The following is a 21,611-nucleotide window of genomic DNA, read 5'->3' as shown; positions in this document are numbered from 1 at the left end:
TGGTTCTCTTGTAAAACCACACTACAAATGCTATAAGCTTTAAAATGCATCTCAAACAACCTTGCAAAGTGACAAAAGGCCACGCTTCCCATAGGCTGCCAACTTGACACAGTGAGATGCCTTTTCTTGCCACACATCAGCAATTTTAAAGCTTTTGAAGGAACAAACAAACTGCTGGAGGAACTCAGCGGGTCAAGCAGCATCTGTGGGAGGAAAGGAACTGTTGATGTTTTGGGTCAAAACCCTGCATCAGTCCTTTGTTGCTCCAGATTCCAGCATCTGCAGTCTCTAGTGTCTCCTTTAAACCTATTGGTGTGAATTAAAGCACAGGAAGACTCCATTGGGTGTAATGTACTCCTGATGTGGTCACCTAAAGTAGCAGGATGCTAAGGTGATACAACAGAATGGAGACGTATATCCCAACAGAAGCAAAGGCTGAAGGCAGTAACAGAACAAACAACTCCAGTCATCTGGGCCGTCCTTACCACTGGATACAGGCTTCTCCTCCAGCATGATCGGTGTGGTTGGCCACACATGAAACAGCTTACCCAAATGAAATAAATCACCCAGAGGTTTCCTCCACTAGGTCCAAAAACTCCAAATCCAATTGCAGATGGTGATGCAGCAGTTAGTGCCACTGCATCACAGCTCTAGTGACCCAGGTGCAATCCTGATCTTGGGTGCTGCCTGTGTGGAATTTGCACGTTCTCCAGGTGCTCTGGTTTCCTTCCACATCTGAAAGATGTGCAGGTAGGCTAACTGGCCACTATAAATTGTCCCTGGTGCAGGCAAGCAGTAAACAAGCCAAAGGAAGTAAGTTAGAGAAGGTACCGGGAAATCTGGAGACGAGGAATGGAACTGCTGGGATGCTTTGCTGGGTCATAATAAGTAGGTAATTACCAAGTCCTGTGGCAGTGGGTGAGTGGTGAGAGGGTCAGGTAAAGTGGTCTGTGGGAGTGTCCCATCATGGACCTGTGCACAGTATGTGGTCCTATTTAATGTCATTTAGCCCTTGGAAAGGAACAGAGACTATCATGACCACCTCCGCTCACACCATATAGGGAGAGGACAAGAAAAGGTGCCTCAGCCATAAGCTGTCCCACCTAATCTAACCTGACTCTATAACTGCACCTGGATGGATGACTCAAAGTGCAATCAAAACACCCTTTACATTCTGCAGGTACAAACCTACTGGACAACCCAGGCAGTAGCAGACCCAAACCATGTGACCCAAACCATGGAACAGCTTTTGATGCCCGAACACCATCTTAGGTGCTCTTAATGAGACTAGACACACAGGTAAAGACCAAGTGTGACTCTGTGATCAATGGAAGAAGGAAGTGGTTACACATCTTTCTGGAAAGGGAAACCTAAAGTTGACCGGCGAGGAGGTAACATGGGCTTGTATATTCGGTCAAATGACTGACCTCCCTGTAGGTATCAATAAGCATCTCATGACCCTGTCTCCCTTTTGATCTGTTGACACAAGAGACTGCAGATGCTGCAATCTGGAGCAAAAAACAAACTGCTGGAGGAACTCAGAGACACAAGCACAGTGAGGCAAATGCTGATGTTGATGGCAAAAAGAATAATTTAATGCTGACTTTGTCCAAGTCCTGACTCAAACTCTGAACAAAGGTAAAACAATCTTCCTTGGAGATTTCAGTGTGAGAGTTGGCCAGGCTTCAAACATGTGGAGCAGCACTTGTGGGAAGAACAGATGGGCAACAGCATCCACCCACTCAGCAAATGTGCAGAGCATTAGCTTGTCATCACAAACACCATTTTTAGACCATGCGACAGGTACAAAACAACATGGGAACACCCCCACTCAAAGCAATGGCAACTTCTTCACTGTATCTGTACAAGAGCCTAAGATCTAAAGGAGAGGAGTCAGTGATGGATCCTACAAACATTTGATTTAGAAGCAGGAGTCAGCTACTCCATCCCTAAAGCCTGCTGCGCTATTTAATAAGGTCATGGCTGATAGGATTGTAACCTTAACTCCACATCTCACATCTATCTGTAAAATCCTTTCAACTCTTAGCATCTATCGAATTCTGCCTTAAAAATATTCAAAACTCAACCTTCTGAGAGAAAGTTTTTCACCTCATTTCTATATAAAATGAGTGACCACTTATTTTAAAATAGTGACCCTTAGTTCTTTATTTTCCCACAAGAGGAAACATTCTCTCTACATGCAACCTGTCAAGAATCCTCAGGATCTTATGTTTCAGTCAAGCATCCTCTCACTCTCGTAAACTCCAGCAGATACAAGCCAAACCCTGTCCAACCTCTCCTCATAAAACAGCTAGCCCATTCCAGGTATTCATCTAATAACTGTTCTCTGAACTGCTTCCAATCCACTTATGTCCTTCCTCAAACAAGGAGACAATATTGAACATGGACATGGTCTCACCAGTTCTCAATACAAGTGAAGCAAAACCTCCCTCCTTTTGAATTCAGTACCCCTAGTAACAAACAATGGCATTCTGTTAGCTTTCCTTATGACCTGCTGACACAAGAGACTGCAGATGCTGGAATCTGGAGCAAAAAACAAACTGCTGGAGGAGCTCTGTGAGCGGGTCAAGCAGCATCTGTGAAAGGAAAGGAATTGTTCATGTTTCAAAGTCAAGACCCTGTGTATTTTAAAGGCAGTTTAATGGGTTGAAATCCCCAAGCATGCCTCAGTTATCTTTAAAACTTCCAAATGCAGCTCAGTAACAAATTTGTCAAACTTTGGTATGCCTTGGAAGTCATAGAGTCATCAATTCGTTCAGTACGGAATCGAGCCACTTTTGCCCATCTACACTAATCCCACTTGCCCGCATTAGGACCATATCCTTTTATGCCTTGCCTATCTAAATGTCTTTCTAAATGCCTCTTAACCATAGTAATTGTATCTGATTCCACCAGATCCTCTGGCAGCAAGTTCCAGATATCAACCACACTCTGTTAAAAACTTTCCTCTAAAATCCCCTTTAAAACTCCTTCCTCTCACCTTAAACCTATGCCTTCTTTTTTGTGTTACCTCTACCATGGGAAAATTATTCCGACTATCCAGCCTAGCTATGCCTCTTATAATTTTATCTACTTCAGTCAGGTTGAAATCAGTCTCCTTCGCTCCTGGGAAAACAAACCCAGCCAATTTGATCTCTTCCCATAACTAAAATCCTCTAATCCAGGCAACATCCTGGTGAGTCTCCTCTGCACTCTCTCCAGTGCAACCAACTCCTTCCTATAGTGTGGTGATCAGAACTGCACACAATACTCCAAGTGTGGTATAATCGATATTTTCTAAAGTTTCCATCTTTGTGACAAAGGAGCAATTGGCGTCACCTCCTGACAGCCCCACCTTCCACCAAGATGGCACCAGAGCGTGGCGACACGTTGCAAGCTGCTCTCTCTACAGCCCCCAGGACTGGTTTAATGAAAATTAAGTTGAGATTAAATTATTGGAAGGGGAAATCTTTCCTCAACTGGCAAAATTCAAGCCGAATCATCGAAAATATTAAAGAATTAAAGCTGAAACTGAGAAGGATATTTGGGAAATTATAGCATTGCTAGATGATGAAGGCAAAAGAAGTTCAGCAATTTGCTGCAAATCATGACAAGAAGAGGTCCTTCGGTGCAGTCAAGGCTGTGACTGGACCAAACTCTCATGGATTCACCCCACTTGGATTTGAAAATGGTAATGCACTTCTCAAAAGCAACCCACCAGAGACCACTGAAAGGAGTAGAGCCAAAAATCCTGAACAGGAAATCGCTGGAGATGGACGCCGCATCCAATCCATTCCACAATTTCCAGCACAACGTTCTATGAGGAAGTCCATCAGGCAATAAAACAAATCAAATCTGAGGTCTGTGGTCTTTTATGTTGGTGGTAAAACGAAGTTCAGAAAATTCCACCCTGTTTCTCAGAGTCCAGAAAACTGAGGGAATTCTTGCTGACCTAGTGAATGCCAATATTACCAACATTTTCAAAAGGGGAAATAAGCCTGCCTTCAGAAATTATCCTGGTTTTAGCCCCAATCCCACTGAATTGGCTTCTTGCCAAGGAAGTCCTCCCTGAGTCACAATGTGGCTTCTGACCAGATTTTGGCAGACAGCAGACCAGGGAAAAATGCCAAGGACAACACCAGATACTGTTGGTGGTCTTTACTGGTCTCACCAATGCAATTAATCCTGATCCCACCCTGTTGGAAGATTGTATAGTTTGCGACCCAGAGAAAATCATTACCATCTTGAGACTTCTTTGTGACCAATTGACCGCCTTTGTCCTTTGCAGTAACTCTGCTCCAGAACCCTTTACCGTTCAACTGGTGTTAAGCAGGGCTGCATGGTAGAACCAGTTTTTTTTTTCATATCTTTCTTGCTTTCATCAAAGTGACATTGGTGGCAACCTGCCACATGGAGATGATATCAGGTAGCGGATGGATGATTACCTCTGCAGCCTCCATACCAAACCAAGGTGACATCAACCTCAGCTCCAGAACTGGTGACTATGTGCTGTTGCACACACTGAGGTGGATGCACAAACAACCCTAATCTGCTTGGAATTCACCTCCAACATAGGAAAGACTTAAAGGACTCCATGGGTCTGCCCAACTAACTAAACCATCTTCATCTTCCTGCTTTACATCCTCACCACCACCCACACAACCAATTTCTGTATCATCTGCACTTTTTTTTTATCAGGGCCCCAACATTTAACTCTACATCATCAAAATCAAGGTACTGGGTACTGTAATACCCCACTGTTAACAGCCTTCCAGTCACAAAAGCATCTAACAACCTTTGCTTCCTGTCACTAAACCAATTTTGCATCCGATTGGTCACTCTCCCTTGGATCCTGTGAAAATTTACTTTTTCAATCAGCTGCCACATTAAAAGCTTTGTTAAAATCCATGTAGACTACATCAAGTGCACAGCCCTTATCAATCCTCCTTGCCTTCTCAAAAAATTCAACATAGTTAGACAAGACTTTCCCTGAACAAATCCATGCTGATGGTCCCTGATTAATCAGTGCCTTTCTGAATGAATACTGTCCCCTAGAATGGATTCCAATAATTAAAATAGCTGGCTTGTAATTACTTGGTGTGTCCCTTCCCTTTAAACAAGCACATCGTATCAGTCCTCCAGTGCTCTAACGCTGCTCCTGTAGCCAGGGAGGGTTGGAAAACCGCAGTCTGAGCCTCTGCACATTCCTCCTTTACTGCTTCTAACTGGGATAAGTTTCATCCAGGCCTGTGATTTCATAGAGTCATAGAGTTGTACAACATGGAAAAAGGCCCTTTGGCTCTTACGTGTCCATGCTGACCGAGATATATATTCAAACTAATCCCATTTTCCAGCACGGCCTATATCCCTCTAAACTCTTGACATCCATATACCTGTCCACATACTTCTTAAATGTACCTGCCTCAACCACTTCCTCTGGCAGCTGGTTCCATATAGCTACCATCTGCTGTGTAAAAAAGTTGTCCCTCAGGTTCTTATTAAACCTTCCACCTCTAACCTTAAAACTATGTCCTCTAGTTTTCAATTCCCTCCTCCTGGAGGAAAGACTGCTCACCCTATCTATGCACCTCATGATTTTAATGACCTTTATGAAGGTCACCCCTCAGTTTCCTACACTCCACGGAGTAAAGACCTAGCCTGTCTAACCTCAAGTCCTGGCAACATCCATGTAAATCTTTTTTGCACTCTTTCCAGTTTAATCACATCCTTCCTTTGGTCATCACAGGATGACCAAAACTGAACACAACACTCCATATGTGGCCTCACCGTCTTGTACAATCACGAAATAACCTCCCAACTTCTCTACTCAATGCCCTAACTAATGAAGACCAGCATGCCAAAAGCCTTCTTCACTGCCCTAAAGTGACTCCACTTTAAGGGAATATGCACCTGTACTCCAAGGTCCCTCTGTTCTACAACAGTACCCAGGCCCTTCCATTCAATGTAAAAGTCCCACCTTGATTTGTCCTTCCAAAATGTAACACTTATCACATTTATCTGAATTAAATTCCATTTGCCATTCCTCAGCCCACCTACCCAGCCGATCAAGATCCAGCTGCAATTCTTGATACTCTTCTTCACTGTCTACAACACCATCTATGTTAGTATCATCTGCAAACTTACTAATTATTCCTACATATTTTCATACAAATCATTAATATAGATGATAAATAACAATGGGCCCAGCAACAACCCGTGGGGCACACCATTAGTCACAGACCTCCAGTCTTTCAAAAGTGATAACCCCTGAACATTCCCTTTCTACTAGTTTATTCCGTCCAACATTTCACACTCATCCTCCATCACTACAGCATCACTCCCCTCTGTTCTGGAGAGAGTTGTGAAGTCTTCATCCAGAATCTTATCAAAGCGAGCACCAGTGGGTAAAACCTAGGCTGGCAGGAATTAACCCAGGACAAGACTACATGGAATCATCTCTTGAAGGAGGGAATATCTCATTTTGAAGTCAGCCATCTTGCCTTAAAGGTAGAAAAATAGCAGAAAAGGACAGGAAGGAAACAAGGCTTAGACACAATGGTCTGACTATCTCTTCAATCACCATCTTGTGCTGTCTGCCAGAAAGTCTGTAGCTGGAGAATTTTACTCTTCAGCCATCAAATGCACTCACCTACAACACTGTACCTAATCCACAGAAGAGAATGTACTCAACCTTGAGGGATTGCTCATGACAGTTTTGTGCAATCAATTGCTTTCCCTTTTCAACCAGTCTATGCAAGTGGTACAACCATAAACAAAGAACTACTGCTTCCTTTAATTAGCTGCAAATTTGTCTGCAGGCTGCTTGCACAAGTGCCAGAAACTACTCACTGGTCTTGTTTAAATTTTTAAATTTTTTTAAAATTTTATTTACAGCGTGGTAACAGGCCCTTTTGACCCAACGAGTCCGCGCCACCCATTTTAAACCCCAAATTAACCTACCTGTACATCTTTAGAATGTGGGAGGAAACCGGAGCACCCGGAGGAAACCCACACAGACACGGGAGAACGTACAACCTCCTTACAGACAGCGACGGGAATCGAACCCCGATCGCTGGTGCTGAAGATAGATCGTTAAAACATTGATGCTGAAACTGTTAAAACAAAGGCCCATATTCTCATGGTGTCTTTCAGGACATCCCAAAGTTCCTCACATCCAATAAGGTACTTCTGAAGCATAATTACTGCTGTAATGTAGGAAGTACACAGCCAATTGGCACAGCAAGATCCCACAAATAGGAATGCCATAGCAACTCATAAACCTGTTGTAGTGATGCTCATTGAGGAATTGTCCAGGAGACCAGGGATCTCTCTGCCGCTGTTCTTCACAGTAGTGGTATGGGGTTGTCTCTGTCCAGCTGTGATCCTATAGGCAGCACTCCCAGCACACAGCTGGCCACGTTCCTCTGACTCAGTGGACAAACTGCTACCCTCTCATTCACAGCTGACATCTAGGTGCTACCAAACATCTGCTAAACCGATAGCCCAATTTCTTAAGCAGTAGTTCGACAGCAAGGTTTAATACTTAATGCTTACCAACTTGGGTGCTTGGCTGCAAATAAATGCTCGGGTTCACCAGGGTAACAGTTAGTAATTGTTGTTCACAAGAAGGGGTTCTTTTGCACAAATCACTCTGCGGTTACTGCAGTCCCAGATTAGTTGAACCATTAGTAGCTATAAACCAGCATTTTGTTTCGGACAGCTGCCAGGGTTTCATTGTAATGTAGAAAGCTGTCTGGAGCCAGATTTCGAGCTATTAGATGAACCGCACGTGAAAACATTGAGGAAGCTGTTCCTGTCAATCACAAATCGAATGAAATGCAGGGCAACATCTAGTCATGGTGCTGAAATCTTCATGCGTCACCAGTTTAGGATTCGACAGAAAAGATAATCTGCCTGCATAATCCACACGTATCTGTAAAAGGAAAGCAACTTTGCATTCATTTCTTCTCAAAATCACGGGGTACAGATTCATCTTTGGTTCTCGATCAGGGACTAAAAAGCAGGTTTACTCATGGAGACAGAGGGCAGGCTCGAGGTTGTAAATGAGTATTTACGTCAGTTTTTCACCAAGGAAGTTACTGCTGGATGTGGTTGAAATTCTGGTTGGGCCAAATATTGAGAAAGAGAAGGTACTGGAAACAGTCTCCACACTAAAAGTGGGTAAATAACCTGGACCAGACGGAAGACCAAAAATGGCGCAGGGATGAACCGAGTAACTACAGACCAGTTTACCCTCAGTGTGGAGCTCTAGAAATGATAATCAGGGACAGTCACTTGGACAACAGTGGAGAAAGCCAGCAAAATTAGTTGTTAAGTAGGCTCGCTCTACGAGTTGGCATGGTCTTGATGGGCCAAATATCAAGAAGTATATATCAGGAAGTATGGAAGCAGAGGAGTTGATGAGGGCAATGTGGTTAATGTGATGGATATGGATCAAAAGGCATTTGATATTATAGGGTTGTCATCAAGATGTGAAGGCCAAGGAATAAAAGTTATAGCAGCATGAATATAAAACTGGCTCAGTAACAGGAAAGAAAAGGTTTAATTAAAAGACTAGATGGAAGTGTGCAATAGAGTTCCCCAAGGGAGTGGGTGGTGGAGGAGACTTTCATAGCATTTATTAAGTATCTGGAGAAGCAGGTGAACTGCAAAGGCATAGAAGGGTATGGACCAAATGCTGGTAAATGAGATTGGTATAGATGGGTACTTGATGGTTGGCATTGAGATGTGGGCCAAAGGGCCTGTTCCTGTTGTATGATTCTATGACTCTATGACCATCTGGATATCCAAATACTTCTTCCAGGTGAAGAAACAATTCACTAGTACTCCTGTGATCTTCACCCTATCACAGACATTCCCTCTAAATGTTCTGCAACTTGAAACATGCTTCCCTGTTCCAATGAAGGGTCATCAATCCGCAATATTGACTCACACTTTTCTCCACAGATGTTGCTAGACCACTAAATATTTCCACCACACCATTTCTAAATTGTTTTGAAAACATTGGCATAATAACAATAAACTAGATGCACTTGGATTGAATTATTTGGAGGACACAAAGTGAATAGCTTCAGTATTGAATATATAAGATTAGAAATATTTCACTGAGTAAATGGAATAAATCAGCAACAATGAATTGTATTTAAATTGCATCTGTAGCAAAACAAAAACTCCTAAAACACGTCAGTGCTGGGTCGCATAAGCCATTGGGGCAGATATCCAAAAGCCTGAGCAGTTTACACATCACATCAGGTTCTGAAGCTCAACCATGGAAAGTTTGTGACAACGTTCCAGATTAGGGTTATCTCACTGAGGTATCAAGATAGCCCTGCAGTTCGGCAGTGGGCTCGTAATATAATTCCCTCCAAACTTATCTAATTATTCCCCTTGCTACTGCCTATCCAAAAGGTTTGTATGCACATTGCAAAATGACTTTTCAATAAAACTGACTTAGCCTGGATCTATCTACACACCTAGATTACAAGCTGCATCTGGAGATAATGAGAATCTTTGGTTAATGCAATATAAACTGCAAACCAATGTCAAAAACATATGAAAGCAGAGGTACAATTTAGAAGCAATCACATGGCTTTGCAAACAGGATTATCAAACATGATGAATTTAATCCTGACAAGTGCAAGGTAATGCATTTTGTGAAGTCATATAGGGGTAGGTCAGATACAGTAAATGATAGGGTACTGAGGAATGTTGACAAACAGAGGGTCATTGGGGTCCAAGTCCATAGTTTCCTGACAGTGGGAACACAGGTAGATACACAGGTAGATAGGGTAGTGAAGAAGGCACATGGAATGCTTGCCTTCATAGGTCAGGACATAGAATATAAAAGTTGGGATGTTATGTTACAACTTTACAAAACACCGTTTAGACCACACTTGGAGTATTGTGTGTAGTTCTGGTCACCACACTATAGGAAGGATGCGGTTGCGCTAGAGAAGATGCAGAGGAGATTCACTAGGATATTGCCTGGAACGGAGGACTTTAATTATGGGGAGAGATTGGATCAGCTGGGCTTGTACTGTAAATGGGTAGTGGAGGAGACTTACATCACATCACGACAGAAAGATCAGCATGGGCGTGGTGGGCCAAAGTGCCCATTTCTGTGCTGTATAGCTCCAGGACTCTATGATATTGATACCTGTGGCACTGAAGGTTTTACATTGGGGAAAAATTAATCGTTTTGTATTTTTACACAGACATCGACCCCTCTGCTCTTATGTTATGAACATGTAGACTAGTCATTAAGACTCAGCAGCTGTTATAAACACTGAGCTTTCTTTCATCATTACACATTGAGTATATTGTGGGGTCTGGTATCATTATTCTCAGTTCCTAGTGTATCAGGGATGCTCCACTGTGAATTCCTTCACTGGGGTGCTGTACTACGTCATGGTTTTGTCTACCCTGTTTCAGACTCCTGTAAATGAAGTGCAGAAAATCATGTCCATGGATCTAAGGAATAATGCATCCAAAAATGTGTCGTTCAAACCCCACCAGAGCAATTGGGAAATTTAAATTCAGTTAATTAAATAGGTATCTTGAATTAAAAACTATTACTAGTAATGGTGACTGTGAAACTATCGGATGGGTGTAAAATTTCATCCGGTGTTTTGGAGGATATCTGCTGATCTTATTTGCTCTAGTCAGCTTAAGTCTCCAGACTCAGAGAACTGTGAATGATTCTTAAATACCCCCTGAAGTGACCCAACAAACTACTCAGCTCAAGGGTAATCAGGGATACCCAATGACTGTAGAGTCCATGTCCTGTGAATAAATCAGAAAGGTATACTTGGATTTGCTGTGCATCCAGTTCCAGGAGAGCATCATTCCCAGTGCCTGTCTCACACATGAGAGACCTCTGTTGATGTCTTTTGTAAAGGACCAAATCTCTGTGATTCTACAATAAAAGCAGGCTCCTCTTCCCTTTTAAAGAGGTATCAGGGGTCTGCATAATTCTACCACACTAAAGGAAGAAGGTCCTATTCCAGGTTCTGAAGCCACATGGTAGTTACCATTTTCAAGCTACTCCTGGAGCTCTGACCAGTGACAGCCAAGCCTCTTGACAGCAGTAATGGTTTCCAACATGGTCAACAAATAGAGGGAGACTGAAGAATCGACCAGCTGCTGAATACTGAGCCTTTGTTCATTGCAGGAGGAGGAGGATTCAGTGCCACAGAGGGAGACCATTTGGTCCACTGAGGCTAATCCCACTGATCTGTAGACATGTAGAGATGCAGTGTAACCAGAACTTTGTCTCCACCACCCTTTCAGGCAGTGGGTTCCAGTCTCCACCACACTTAATCAAGAAATCATTCTTCAACTCCTCTCTACTACTACCCGAATCTTCAGCCCGAATTACTGACCTCTTTGCAAAGGGAAATAGGTCCTTTCTGTCTGTTACCTTAATACTTTAATACACCTTGCTTAAATCTTCCGCATCCTCACAAATCTCCTGGCATCCTATCCAGTCCTGCTACAACCCTCGTGCAATGCAATGACCAGGACTGGACAGAATTCTCCACCGAGGATCACATTTATTGATCCTTTGCACAAGGGGTGGTGGTGAAGGGATGTTTTTCTGATTGGAAGTCTGTGACCAGTGGTGTACCATAGGGATTAATGCTGGGACCCTTGATGTTTATTATATTCACTAATGACTTGAATGTGAATATAGGAAGTATGATTCACAAGTTTTCAGATCACTCGAAAATTGGTGTGGACAACCAGGATGATTGTCGTAGGCTACAGCTGGAATGTTGGGTGGAGCATTGGCTGATCAGATTCACTCCTGACAAGTGTAAGGTGATGCATTTTGGAAGGGTAACTGAGGTTAGGGCAGACACAGTAAATGGTAGGGCCTTGGGGAGTGTTTTTGAACAGAGAGACCTTGAGGTACAAGTCTATAGATCCCTGAGGCTTACAGCACAGGTGGATACCATGGTGAAGAAGACATATGGGATGCTGTGACATAGTCTATATGAGCAAGAACGTTATGTTACAACTTTATATAACATTAGTTACATCACACATGTTTCTGGTCATCACAATATAGGAAGGATGTGATTGCAGAGGAGATTCACCAGGATGTTGCTGGATTAGAGCAGTTATGAGAGACTGCATAGGCTGGGTTTGTTTTCCCTAGAGCAGAAGAGGCTGAGGGGAGGACCTGATAGAGGTTTATAAAATTATGAGGGGATAGATAGGGTAGATAGTAATTTTTTCCCATGGTAGGGTTATCAAAGACTGGCAGGTATAGGTTTAAGGGGAGAGGTGGAAGGTTTAGAGAGAATCGGAGGGGGAGTTTTTCACCCAGAGGGTGATTAGAGTCTGGAACACATTGCCTGAGGAGGTGGTGGAGGCAGAGACTCTCATGACATTTAAGAAACATCTTTGAACCATCAAGGCATGGAATGAACGGAGCAAAGATAGGTAAATAGGACTCATATATCGAAGTACAACAGTCAGCATGGACGTAATGGGCCAAAGGGCCTGTTTCTGTGCTGTACAACTCTGTGTCTCTGACATTCTACCTGGGATTTTCTCTTTTGGCAAGGACCTCTGCTGAGGTCATAGAATCACAGTTATACAGCATAGAAACAGGCCCTTCGGCCCAACTCATCCATGCTGACCAAGTTGTCTACCTGAGCTAGTCCCAGCAATGTACAGGTGTGAACAGTGTAAAAATAATTCTGGAATTTTTCCTTCCACTTCACCGAAATTCCAGCAAGGAAGTGGTGTCCCAGCAGTTTCTTAAATCACATAAAAGGATCATGTCATCAGTGAACACTCCCCTCATTCATTTGGTGAATGTTGTTTCTCTGTTTTTGTTACCCAGGTGAGCTCCAATGAAAGACATGGAGAAAGCATCAAGAGTGAAGGAGGGGTTCTTGTTGAAATCCTTCAAAGACTGGCCCGAGCTGACAGGTGAGAACCCTCAGGCCTAAAACATTTACAAAACATTGAATGAGTATCCAACTTCTGTTTAATATACCAGATTCATACTCAGGACTATTGTGTTGATGTGTTTTAGTTCTGGGTAAGACTACATATGAACCAGCCTGCAGCTTTTTACTGAGGCTGACTTTGATTAATTGCACCCATAAGTCAGGGTTGGCTGCACGATGAAAGGTTCTGAGAGCTGTTGCTTTCATTTGCAGCCAGTTGCTGGTTTACTATCTGCTACTTCTGAACAGAACTTCTATAATTTCAAACTGAATGGATTTTGAAGTGTCAGAAGGGCATGGAAATTCTTCAAACCCACATGGATGCCTTTGACAAAGGAACTGTGTATATGATTAATCGCAAATAATAGCATAGATCCTTAAAGAGATACAGCACAGAAACAGGCCCTTCGTCCCACCTAGTCCATGCCAACCATCAACCACCCATTTACAATAATCCTACCCTAATCTCATTTTATTCTCCCCATATATTCTCATCAACTCCCCCAGATTCCACCACTCACCTACGCACTAGGGACAATTTAAGCAGCCAATTAACCTACCACCCCTCCCTTATTTGGGATTGGGGAGGAAACCGGAGCACCCAGAGGAAACTGACACAGTCACTGGGAGAATGTGCAAACTCCACACAGACAGGACCAAAGGTCAGGATCGAACCAGTGTCACTGGAGCTGTGAGGCAATGTGTCATCTACAACATTGTTGGCTGGGAGGTGTTCAGAGAGTAAAACGATACTGGTCGTCCCATTATAGGAAGGATGTGGAGACTCTGGAGAGGGTGCAGAAGAGGTTTACCAGGATGCTGCCTGGATTAGAGAGCATGTGCTATAAGGAGAGGTTAGACAAACTAGGGTTGTTTCCTCTGGGGTGGCGGAGGATGAGGGGAGACCTGATAAAAGTTTATAAAATTATGGGAGGAATAGGTAGAGTAGACACCCAGTATCTTTTCCCCAGGTTCAAAATGCCTAATTCAAGAGGACATGCATTTAAGGTGAGGAGGGGTAAGTTCAAAGGAGATGTGCAGGGCAAGAGAGTGGTGGGTGCCTGGAATGTGCTGCCAGGGATGGTGGTGGAGGCAGATACGATAGAGGTGTCTAAGAGGCTCTTAGATAGGCACATGAATGTGTAGAGAATGGAGGGATATGGACATTGTGTAGGCAGAAGGGATAAGGTGTCATTAGCTTAATTAGTTCAGCACAACATTGTGGGATGAAGGGTCTGTTCCTGTGCTGTACTGTTCTATGTTCTATGACACATTGAAGCAGCACTGCACCACACTACATGTGCCTTTGAGTAAGACTGCAGGGAAGTAATAAACGTGCAGTGAAGCACACTGGAAGTACAATTCCCAGGCTTATGAGCAAGAATGCATCAAGTGCACAAGTGTGAACTTTGTGGCATGACCTCCACACATGGAGGAGCCACTTTGGATCAAGGGGATGATTTGGGGCAGATTTGCCCTGGAGTGGTAGCTGGGCGACATCAGGGGCAGGTATCCTGGTACTTGGAGCCCCTCTAGCAATAGAGAAAAGATATAACAGCTTGGCTTTAGGAGGAATCAGGTCACTGTTTACCTGCCAGTTAAGGCCTCCTCCTGCAGCTGAAGCTCACAGCAATCACAAAGCACAGATTCACACCACAGCTTTGCTAACAGTGACATCAGTCATGCATTGCAATTCATCTGGGTCACTGCAACCTTGCCAGCTCGTGCTCATCACTTACACACAGAAATATCTCCATACAGGCACAGAATAAACCTTTCTTTGCCATTCAAGAAAATCATGGTTTCTCTTTGCTCTTGCTCAAAAAACTCTCCTGGATACACTTCATAAATTCTACCCCTTCTGAACCGTTTAATATTTGAACTGTCCCAGTTAATATTGGGGAAGTTGAAATCACCTGCTACCATAACACAGTTCCTCTTATATCTCTCTGTGATTTGCCTGCATAACTGTTTCTCAATCTCCTGCTAACTAATAGGAGCCTGTAGTATACCCCAGCAAATTGATCAGTTTTGTTCCCAAGCTTCACCCATATAGCCTTTGAAGAGCCTTTGATGATATCCTTCCTCATTACCACAGTAATGGATTCCTTACTCCTCTCGTACCCCACCCCTAACTGCTGAAGATTATATAATGTGGAACATTATATACCTTGCCAGTCCCACCCTTCTTTCAACCGTATCTCAGTGATTGCAAACATATCAAATTCCCACATGCTGATCAACATTCTAAATTCATCTGCCTTATCGGTCAGACTCCCTGCATTAAAATATATGCAGATTAGCCTTCAAATCCTCACACATGCCTAATATGCCCATGTCTGCTCTGCTTGTACAAGGACATGCTCCACCATCCTGGATTCACAAACATACTACAGAAGAGCCTATCCATTCCCCTCACCATTGAGTCTCCTACCGGTGTTGCCCTTGGACTCTTGCTCCTTCCCCTTGTGCAGTTGAGCCACCCACAATGCTGTGATCTTCGCTCTGGCTGAACTCTTCAGAGATACGTACACACCCACAATTTTCCAACAGGGAGAAACAGTTCTGGTGTGAGGTGCACTGAGGTTTCTCTGCCTTCCTCCCACTACGTGGTGGTCACACCTTCCTTCTAGGAATGCCTTGCCTTAAGTTTAAGGGTGACCACCTCCATGAAAGTGTCAACTTCATGGAGGCACTGTGGTGCCTACAATGGGTACTCGAGCTCCAAAGCCCGGCATTCAAACTGGTCAAATTGGAGCACCTCCCACAGATGTGTTTATCCCAACTGCAGGGACTACCCCTGAATTCCCACGTACTGTAGGCTGTACAACACATGGGACTGAGCTCAATGTAATACTTTTAATGTGATCCAATCTGCTCCCACACTTTATATGAACTATAAAAAATAAAAATACCAAGCACCCAAATACCAAGACTGCCACCAATGTCACACTGCCCATCCAAAGGCCAGTGTTGAGAAGATTCCATGGGCCCTCCTTACTGAAGCCCCTCACCCACCAAAGCTCACACTCAGAGACCCCTGCACTCCTAGATGCACAGTCACAGGGAGACTAGACCCACACGACAAAATTCCATGTTGATTTCAAATATGGCCCGTGAACACAGAAATGTGATGCTGGATGTCAACCTGAAACATTGACAATTCCTTTCCCCCAACAGATGCTGCTTAACCCACTGAGTTCCTCCAGCATTTTGTGTGTTGCTCCAGATTCCAGCATCTTCAGTGTCTTGTGTCTCCAACACAGAAATACTTACCTGCTCCCCAAAGTATAGAATCCTCTATCACCATTGGTCTCTTGATGTTCCTCCTCCCTCCCTGTACAGCTGAGTTTTGCCCTTAGCTCTGCTCCTTCCACCATCCACCCCTCCCCCCCAGGAACCTCTCCTCCCTCCGTACTCAGAGCAGAACATTTAGGGAGTAAGATGCCCCCTTGGGCTGTTCTTTCTTGTCTGTCTGATGTTCACCTGTTCCCTTGCTGCATGCACTCCCTTGAGCTGCTGGTTGCCACCATCGCTGCAACACTATCCCAAAGTCCACAGCTATAGTCAGCCATCCATGAACAGTATTTGAACATGTATACGGGATACAGAAAGATGCATTGATAAAAACAGATGAACTGCTTTTCAGATCTACATATTCCTGAAAGAAAAGCAAGTTCATAAACGTGGTGAATACCTAATGAAAGGAAGTACAATAAAGCGATTCATTTCACTGCTGTGGGCACTAAATATGAAGCTCGGTTATGAATGAGACATTGTAACTCCAGTTAACAAAAATCTGCCAGGCCACAGCTTAAAATTAGCAACTGATCCAGCAAAAAACAAACTGCTGGAGAAACTCACCATACAAATGCTGCCTGGTGCACTGAGTTCCTCCAGCAGTTTGCTTTTTGCTGCAGATTCCACCATCTGCAGTCTCGTGTGTCTCCAGCATATGGAAGCAACATCCAAATTTCACTCACCCCTACAAGTACAAATGTCCCTAGTTTCACTTCCAAAACACTGGTTCTTAATGTTTTGGACTCTGGCCCTTGTTTCTGGATTGCTTTCTACTTACCTGGTGTTTCAGAGGCAAGACAGAGGGGACCAGATGTGGCAAACAGATGCCTCACAAACTCAAATCATCACATTTTCAGTTTAAACTCTACAAACCTGTTTGATTCTGTCCTGTGTAATGTGGTTTCATTTCAAGTTATTGACAGCATTTTCTTTGTTTTTATCCCAGTTCTCACACCGATATTGCCATTGCATCATTGGCCTCTGAAATCCTGAGGCTCATTGGGCAGTGACTTGATGCCTACTCCAGGATCTCTATTCACTATAGACCCAGTGCTACAGAACCACCAACTGCTCCATACCACTACTTGTTACAGTAAATATGTCATTATCAGCACTCGCTACAGAACCACTAAATACTCCAGTATCAGTACTCACAGCCCTCAGGATTAAAAGTGAAATAAGAAGGATCTTAATGGAGGAGAGAGATATTCGATTGCCTTTTGCGTTGACTGGTTTTATCATGGACTCAAGAAAAGCCAGAAACAAGAACGTTTTCTTCAAGGAAACTAGAGTAGAGTTGGAGGAAAGGAACTGTACCAAAAATAATTTTTAAAAATATTGCTCTTCTCAAGAACATCTTGTGATCTTCTTTGACATGATATGAAATTAAGATGCAATTGAAACTAAATACCTGTCCTCAGTCATTAACACTTAATTTGCATTTTGTCAAGCTTAATGTCAGTGGAATAGGTATTTTCGAATCTCTCTTGCATGTTTGACTATCCAAAGCCAAATGTCTCAGCAATTGTTTTTGTGTTCTCTCATCAGTCTCTGATCTACTGGGCCTGTAACAGACTTCCACTCGGCTGGAATATTTTTCCTATTGTTTGATACTTAGACTTGTGAATTTCAGTCTGGGGATGGATGTTTACTGAAATCTTGCACTTCTCTCTTCCTTTGCAAATGGATAAGCATTAGTAATTCTGGCAGGAAATAAACACGTATTTATTTGATTGCAGTTGCTGCCTCAGTTTTTGTCAGCCATGGATCTGGAGTTTACAAAGAACCACAAATTTATGTTAAAACTATTTCAACCCATCAAGGTATCATTCAATGGCTGACAGCTCCTACGACTCCATTCATCCCTCAGTTTATTTCTCACACTCCACATCACTGAAACAAACTTTGTAATATCAATATATGTCAGGAAAATATTCATATGTGTTTCAGGGACATTGTTATTGCATTTTTAAAATATAATTTTAAGTAGATTGGAAATAACTATTCCTGTTTTCCCTGTGACCATGCAGAACCAGGCAGATCCCAAAATTCCTGGGCCTTCTAATTGTCCTGGGCTAGAAGTGCCATATCTGGCCTTATTTACCTAGACTGGTGGGAGGGGTCTGACATCTGCTGGCTGTCCTGTGATCTACTCTGGGGATGTGCCTGTGACAAAGGATCAGTCTCAACCGCCAGTACAGAGAATCGTGCAGTGCTGGTCTGAGGAAACAGATGAGCTTCTACGCATCATGAAGTGCTTTGAGAGGCTGATCATGGCATGTATCAACTCCAGCCTCCCAGACAATCTCTACCCACTGCAATTTGCCTATCACTGAAACAGATCTACAGCGGACACCATCTCCCTGGCCCTACACTCAGCTCTGGAGCATCTGGACAGTAAAGACACTGATGTTAAACTATTGTTTATTGACTACAGCTCTGCCTTCAATACTATAACTCCAAGCAAACTCGTCACCAGACTCCGAGACCTGGGACTCAACACCTCCCTCTGTAACTGGATCCATGACTTTCTGACCAAATGACCGCAATCAGTGAGGATAGGCAGCAATACCTCCAGCACGATTATTCTCAACACTGGTGCCCCACAAGGCTGCAGCCTCAGCCCTCTACTCTGCTCCCTATATACTCATGACTGTGTGGCCAGATTCTGTTCTAACTCCATCCACAAGTTTGCAGGTGATACCACCATTGTAGGCTGTATCTCAAACAACGATGAGTCGGGGTACAAGAAGGAGATAGAGAGCTTAGTGACATGGTGTCATGACAACAACCTTTCCCTCAAAGTCAACAAAACAAAGGAGCTGGTCATTGACTTCACGAAAGGGGGCGGTGTACATGCACCTGTCTACATCAACAGTGCTGTGGCTGAGAGGGTTGAGAGCTTCAAGTTCCTGGGAGTGAACATCACCAATAGCCTGTCCTGGTCAAATCACATAGATGCCACAGCCAAGAAAGCTCACCAACACCTCTACTTCCTCAGGCGGCTAAAGAAATTCGGAATGTCCCCTTTGACACTCACCAACTTTTATTGATGCACCATAGAAAGCATCCTATCTGGATGCATCATGGCTTGGTACAGCAACTGCTCTGCCCAGGACCGCAAGAAACTGCAGACAGTTGTGAACACAGTCCAGCGCATCACGGAAACCAGCATAATCAAAGACCCCACCCACCTGGGTCATTCTCTCTTCTTCAATCTGGTAGAAGATACAGGAACCCAAGGGCACGTACCACTAGGCTTAAGGACAGCTTCTATCCCACTGTGATAAGACTATTGAATGGTTCCCTTATACAGTGAGATGGACTGTGACCTCACAATATACCATGTTGTGACCTTGCACCTTATTGTCTACCTGCATTGCACTTTCTCTGTAGCTGTGACACTTTACTCTGTACTGTTGTTTTTACCTGTACTACCTCAATGCACTCTCTACTAACTCAATGTAACTGCACTGTGTAATGAATTGATCTGTACGATCAGTATGCAAGACAAGTTTTTCACTGTACCTCAGTACAAGTGACAATAATAAACCGATACCCCATTGGAGAAGATACAAGACAACATGGTACCCCCGGTAGACAGGGAGACAGTCTTTGGGAGAAGAAAGAAAGTTAGCAGGATATGTACCTTCCCCACATGCTCTCATTATAATCTTCAGTGAATGTATATTTAACTATTTTTTGACATTTTATTAGGACTGCAGTTGGCTGTGGCTGTATCATAGAGTCAGAGAGTTATACAGCTCGGAAACAGGCCCTTCGGCCCAACTCATTCATGCTGACCAAGGTGTCTTTATGAGCAAGCCCCATTTGCCCCCATTTGGCCCATATCCTTCTAAACCTTTCCTATCCATCTACCTGTCCAAATGCCTTTTCAATGTTGTATTTGTACCTGCATCTACCACTTCCTCTGGCAGCTCATTCTATATACACACCACCCTCTGTTTGACAAAACTGCCCCTTAGGTCCCTTTTAAATCTTTCCCCTTTACCTTAGACCCATACCCCTAGTTTTAGACTCCACTACCCTGGGGAATAGACTGTGACTTTATCTATACCCCTCATGATTTTATAAACCTCTATAAGGTCACCCCTCAGCCTCCTTCGCTCCAGGGAAAATAGACCCAGCCTATCCTGTCTCTCTTTACAACTCAAGACCACCAGTCCCAGTAACATCCCTGTGAATCATTCCCTTTTGACTCAGTCACTGGCTTAGGAAATGGCTTCAAAGATTTGTTCTCAACCAACCAACAGACTCAACATGGTCCTTTGACTCAGCAGTTGTGGTTTGGTGGCTTCCACTTACTTGCTTCTAAGTTGGGATGTTGTGAGTTCAACTCCAGCTCCAGGAGTCTGAGGCCAGAAGGCTGGGTTGACCATGCAGTACAGTACCAAGGGCATGTCATACTGCTGAAGGTCCCAGCATTCAAATGTGTTGTTAAACTGAGGCCAAGGCTGCCTTCTCCATTGCTTCCAAGAAAGCCCGTGATTTTGTTGTGAACTAGGACAATTTTCCCTCATTGTTTTCCCTAATCAAGCTGCCTGTCAGCAGCCCCAAAGAAATTTACCTGGTCCAGGTTAATAAGGCCCAGGCTCACCTTAGAACAGCCTGAGCTAGCCAGTGGCTCCTTATCTGAGCACCAGAGCTGAAGGTTTACTCACCGATCCTCAGTCAATCACCAGACGTTTGATTCTCAACCTGTGGATTCCATGGGAAAAGTAGGATCAATGTTTACTTTTTACTTTGATGTTTTCAATTATTTCTCAGTGTTTTAATGTTTGTAATTAACTAAAGCTTTAGAATTATTTTAGTTTAATTATTTAAAATATTTAATAGTTAATTTCAGTCGTACAGCAAGAAAGCAGGCCTTTCGGACCAAGATGCCCCATCCCATCTGCCAGTGTTTTGTCCATAACCTTCTAAACCTTCCTAATTCAAGTACCTGTACAACCCTTTTAAAAGTTGTTTCTGTACCTGCCTTAACCACTTCCTCTGGCAGATCATTCTACATAGATACCACCCTTTGTGTAAAAAAGTTGCCCCTCATGTTCCTCTCAAATCTTTTCCCTCTCACCTTAAACCTATGCCCTCTAGTTCTTGATACCCCAACTCTGGGAAAAAGACTGAGTGCACTCACCCTATTTACGGCCCTCATGATTTTATACACCTCTATAGTATCACCTCTCAGCCTCCTATGCTTCAAGGAATAAAGTCCTAGTCTGTCCAACCTCTCCCTATAACTCAGTCCCACAAGTCCTGGCAACATCCTTATAAATTTTTTCTGCACTCTTTCCAGTTTAATAATAT

The 21,611-nt window shown here is 43.5% G+C and overlaps 1 protein-coding gene across 2 annotated transcripts in view; it reads left to right on the top strand.

The window, feature by feature from the left end:
- ulk4 (unc-51 like kinase 4) overlaps positions 1-17,985 on the top strand; it is a 527,384-nt gene extending 509,399 nt beyond the window's left edge. For both annotated transcript variants that reach the window (XM_052015441.1, XM_052015440.1), the window contains exons 36-37: positions 12,875-12,963; positions 17,230-17,985. In XM_052015441.1, coding sequence (XP_051871401.1) covers positions 12,875-12,963; positions 17,230-17,293 — 153 coding nt within the window. In that variant the 3' untranslated portion in view covers positions 17,294-17,985. The remainder of the gene's footprint in view (positions 1-12,874; positions 12,964-17,229) is intronic.
- The last annotated feature ends 3,626 nt before the right edge of the window (positions 17,986-21,611 follow it).

The sequence above is a fragment of the Pristis pectinata genome, chromosome 5 (genome assembly GCF_009764475.1).
Source record: "Pristis pectinata isolate sPriPec2 chromosome 5, sPriPec2.1.pri, whole genome shotgun sequence".
NCBI lineage: Eukaryota > Metazoa > Chordata > Chondrichthyes > Rhinopristiformes > Pristidae > Pristis > Pristis pectinata.
Note: the sequence above shows the minus strand (reverse complement) of the source record. Positions and strands in the feature narration are given on the sequence as shown.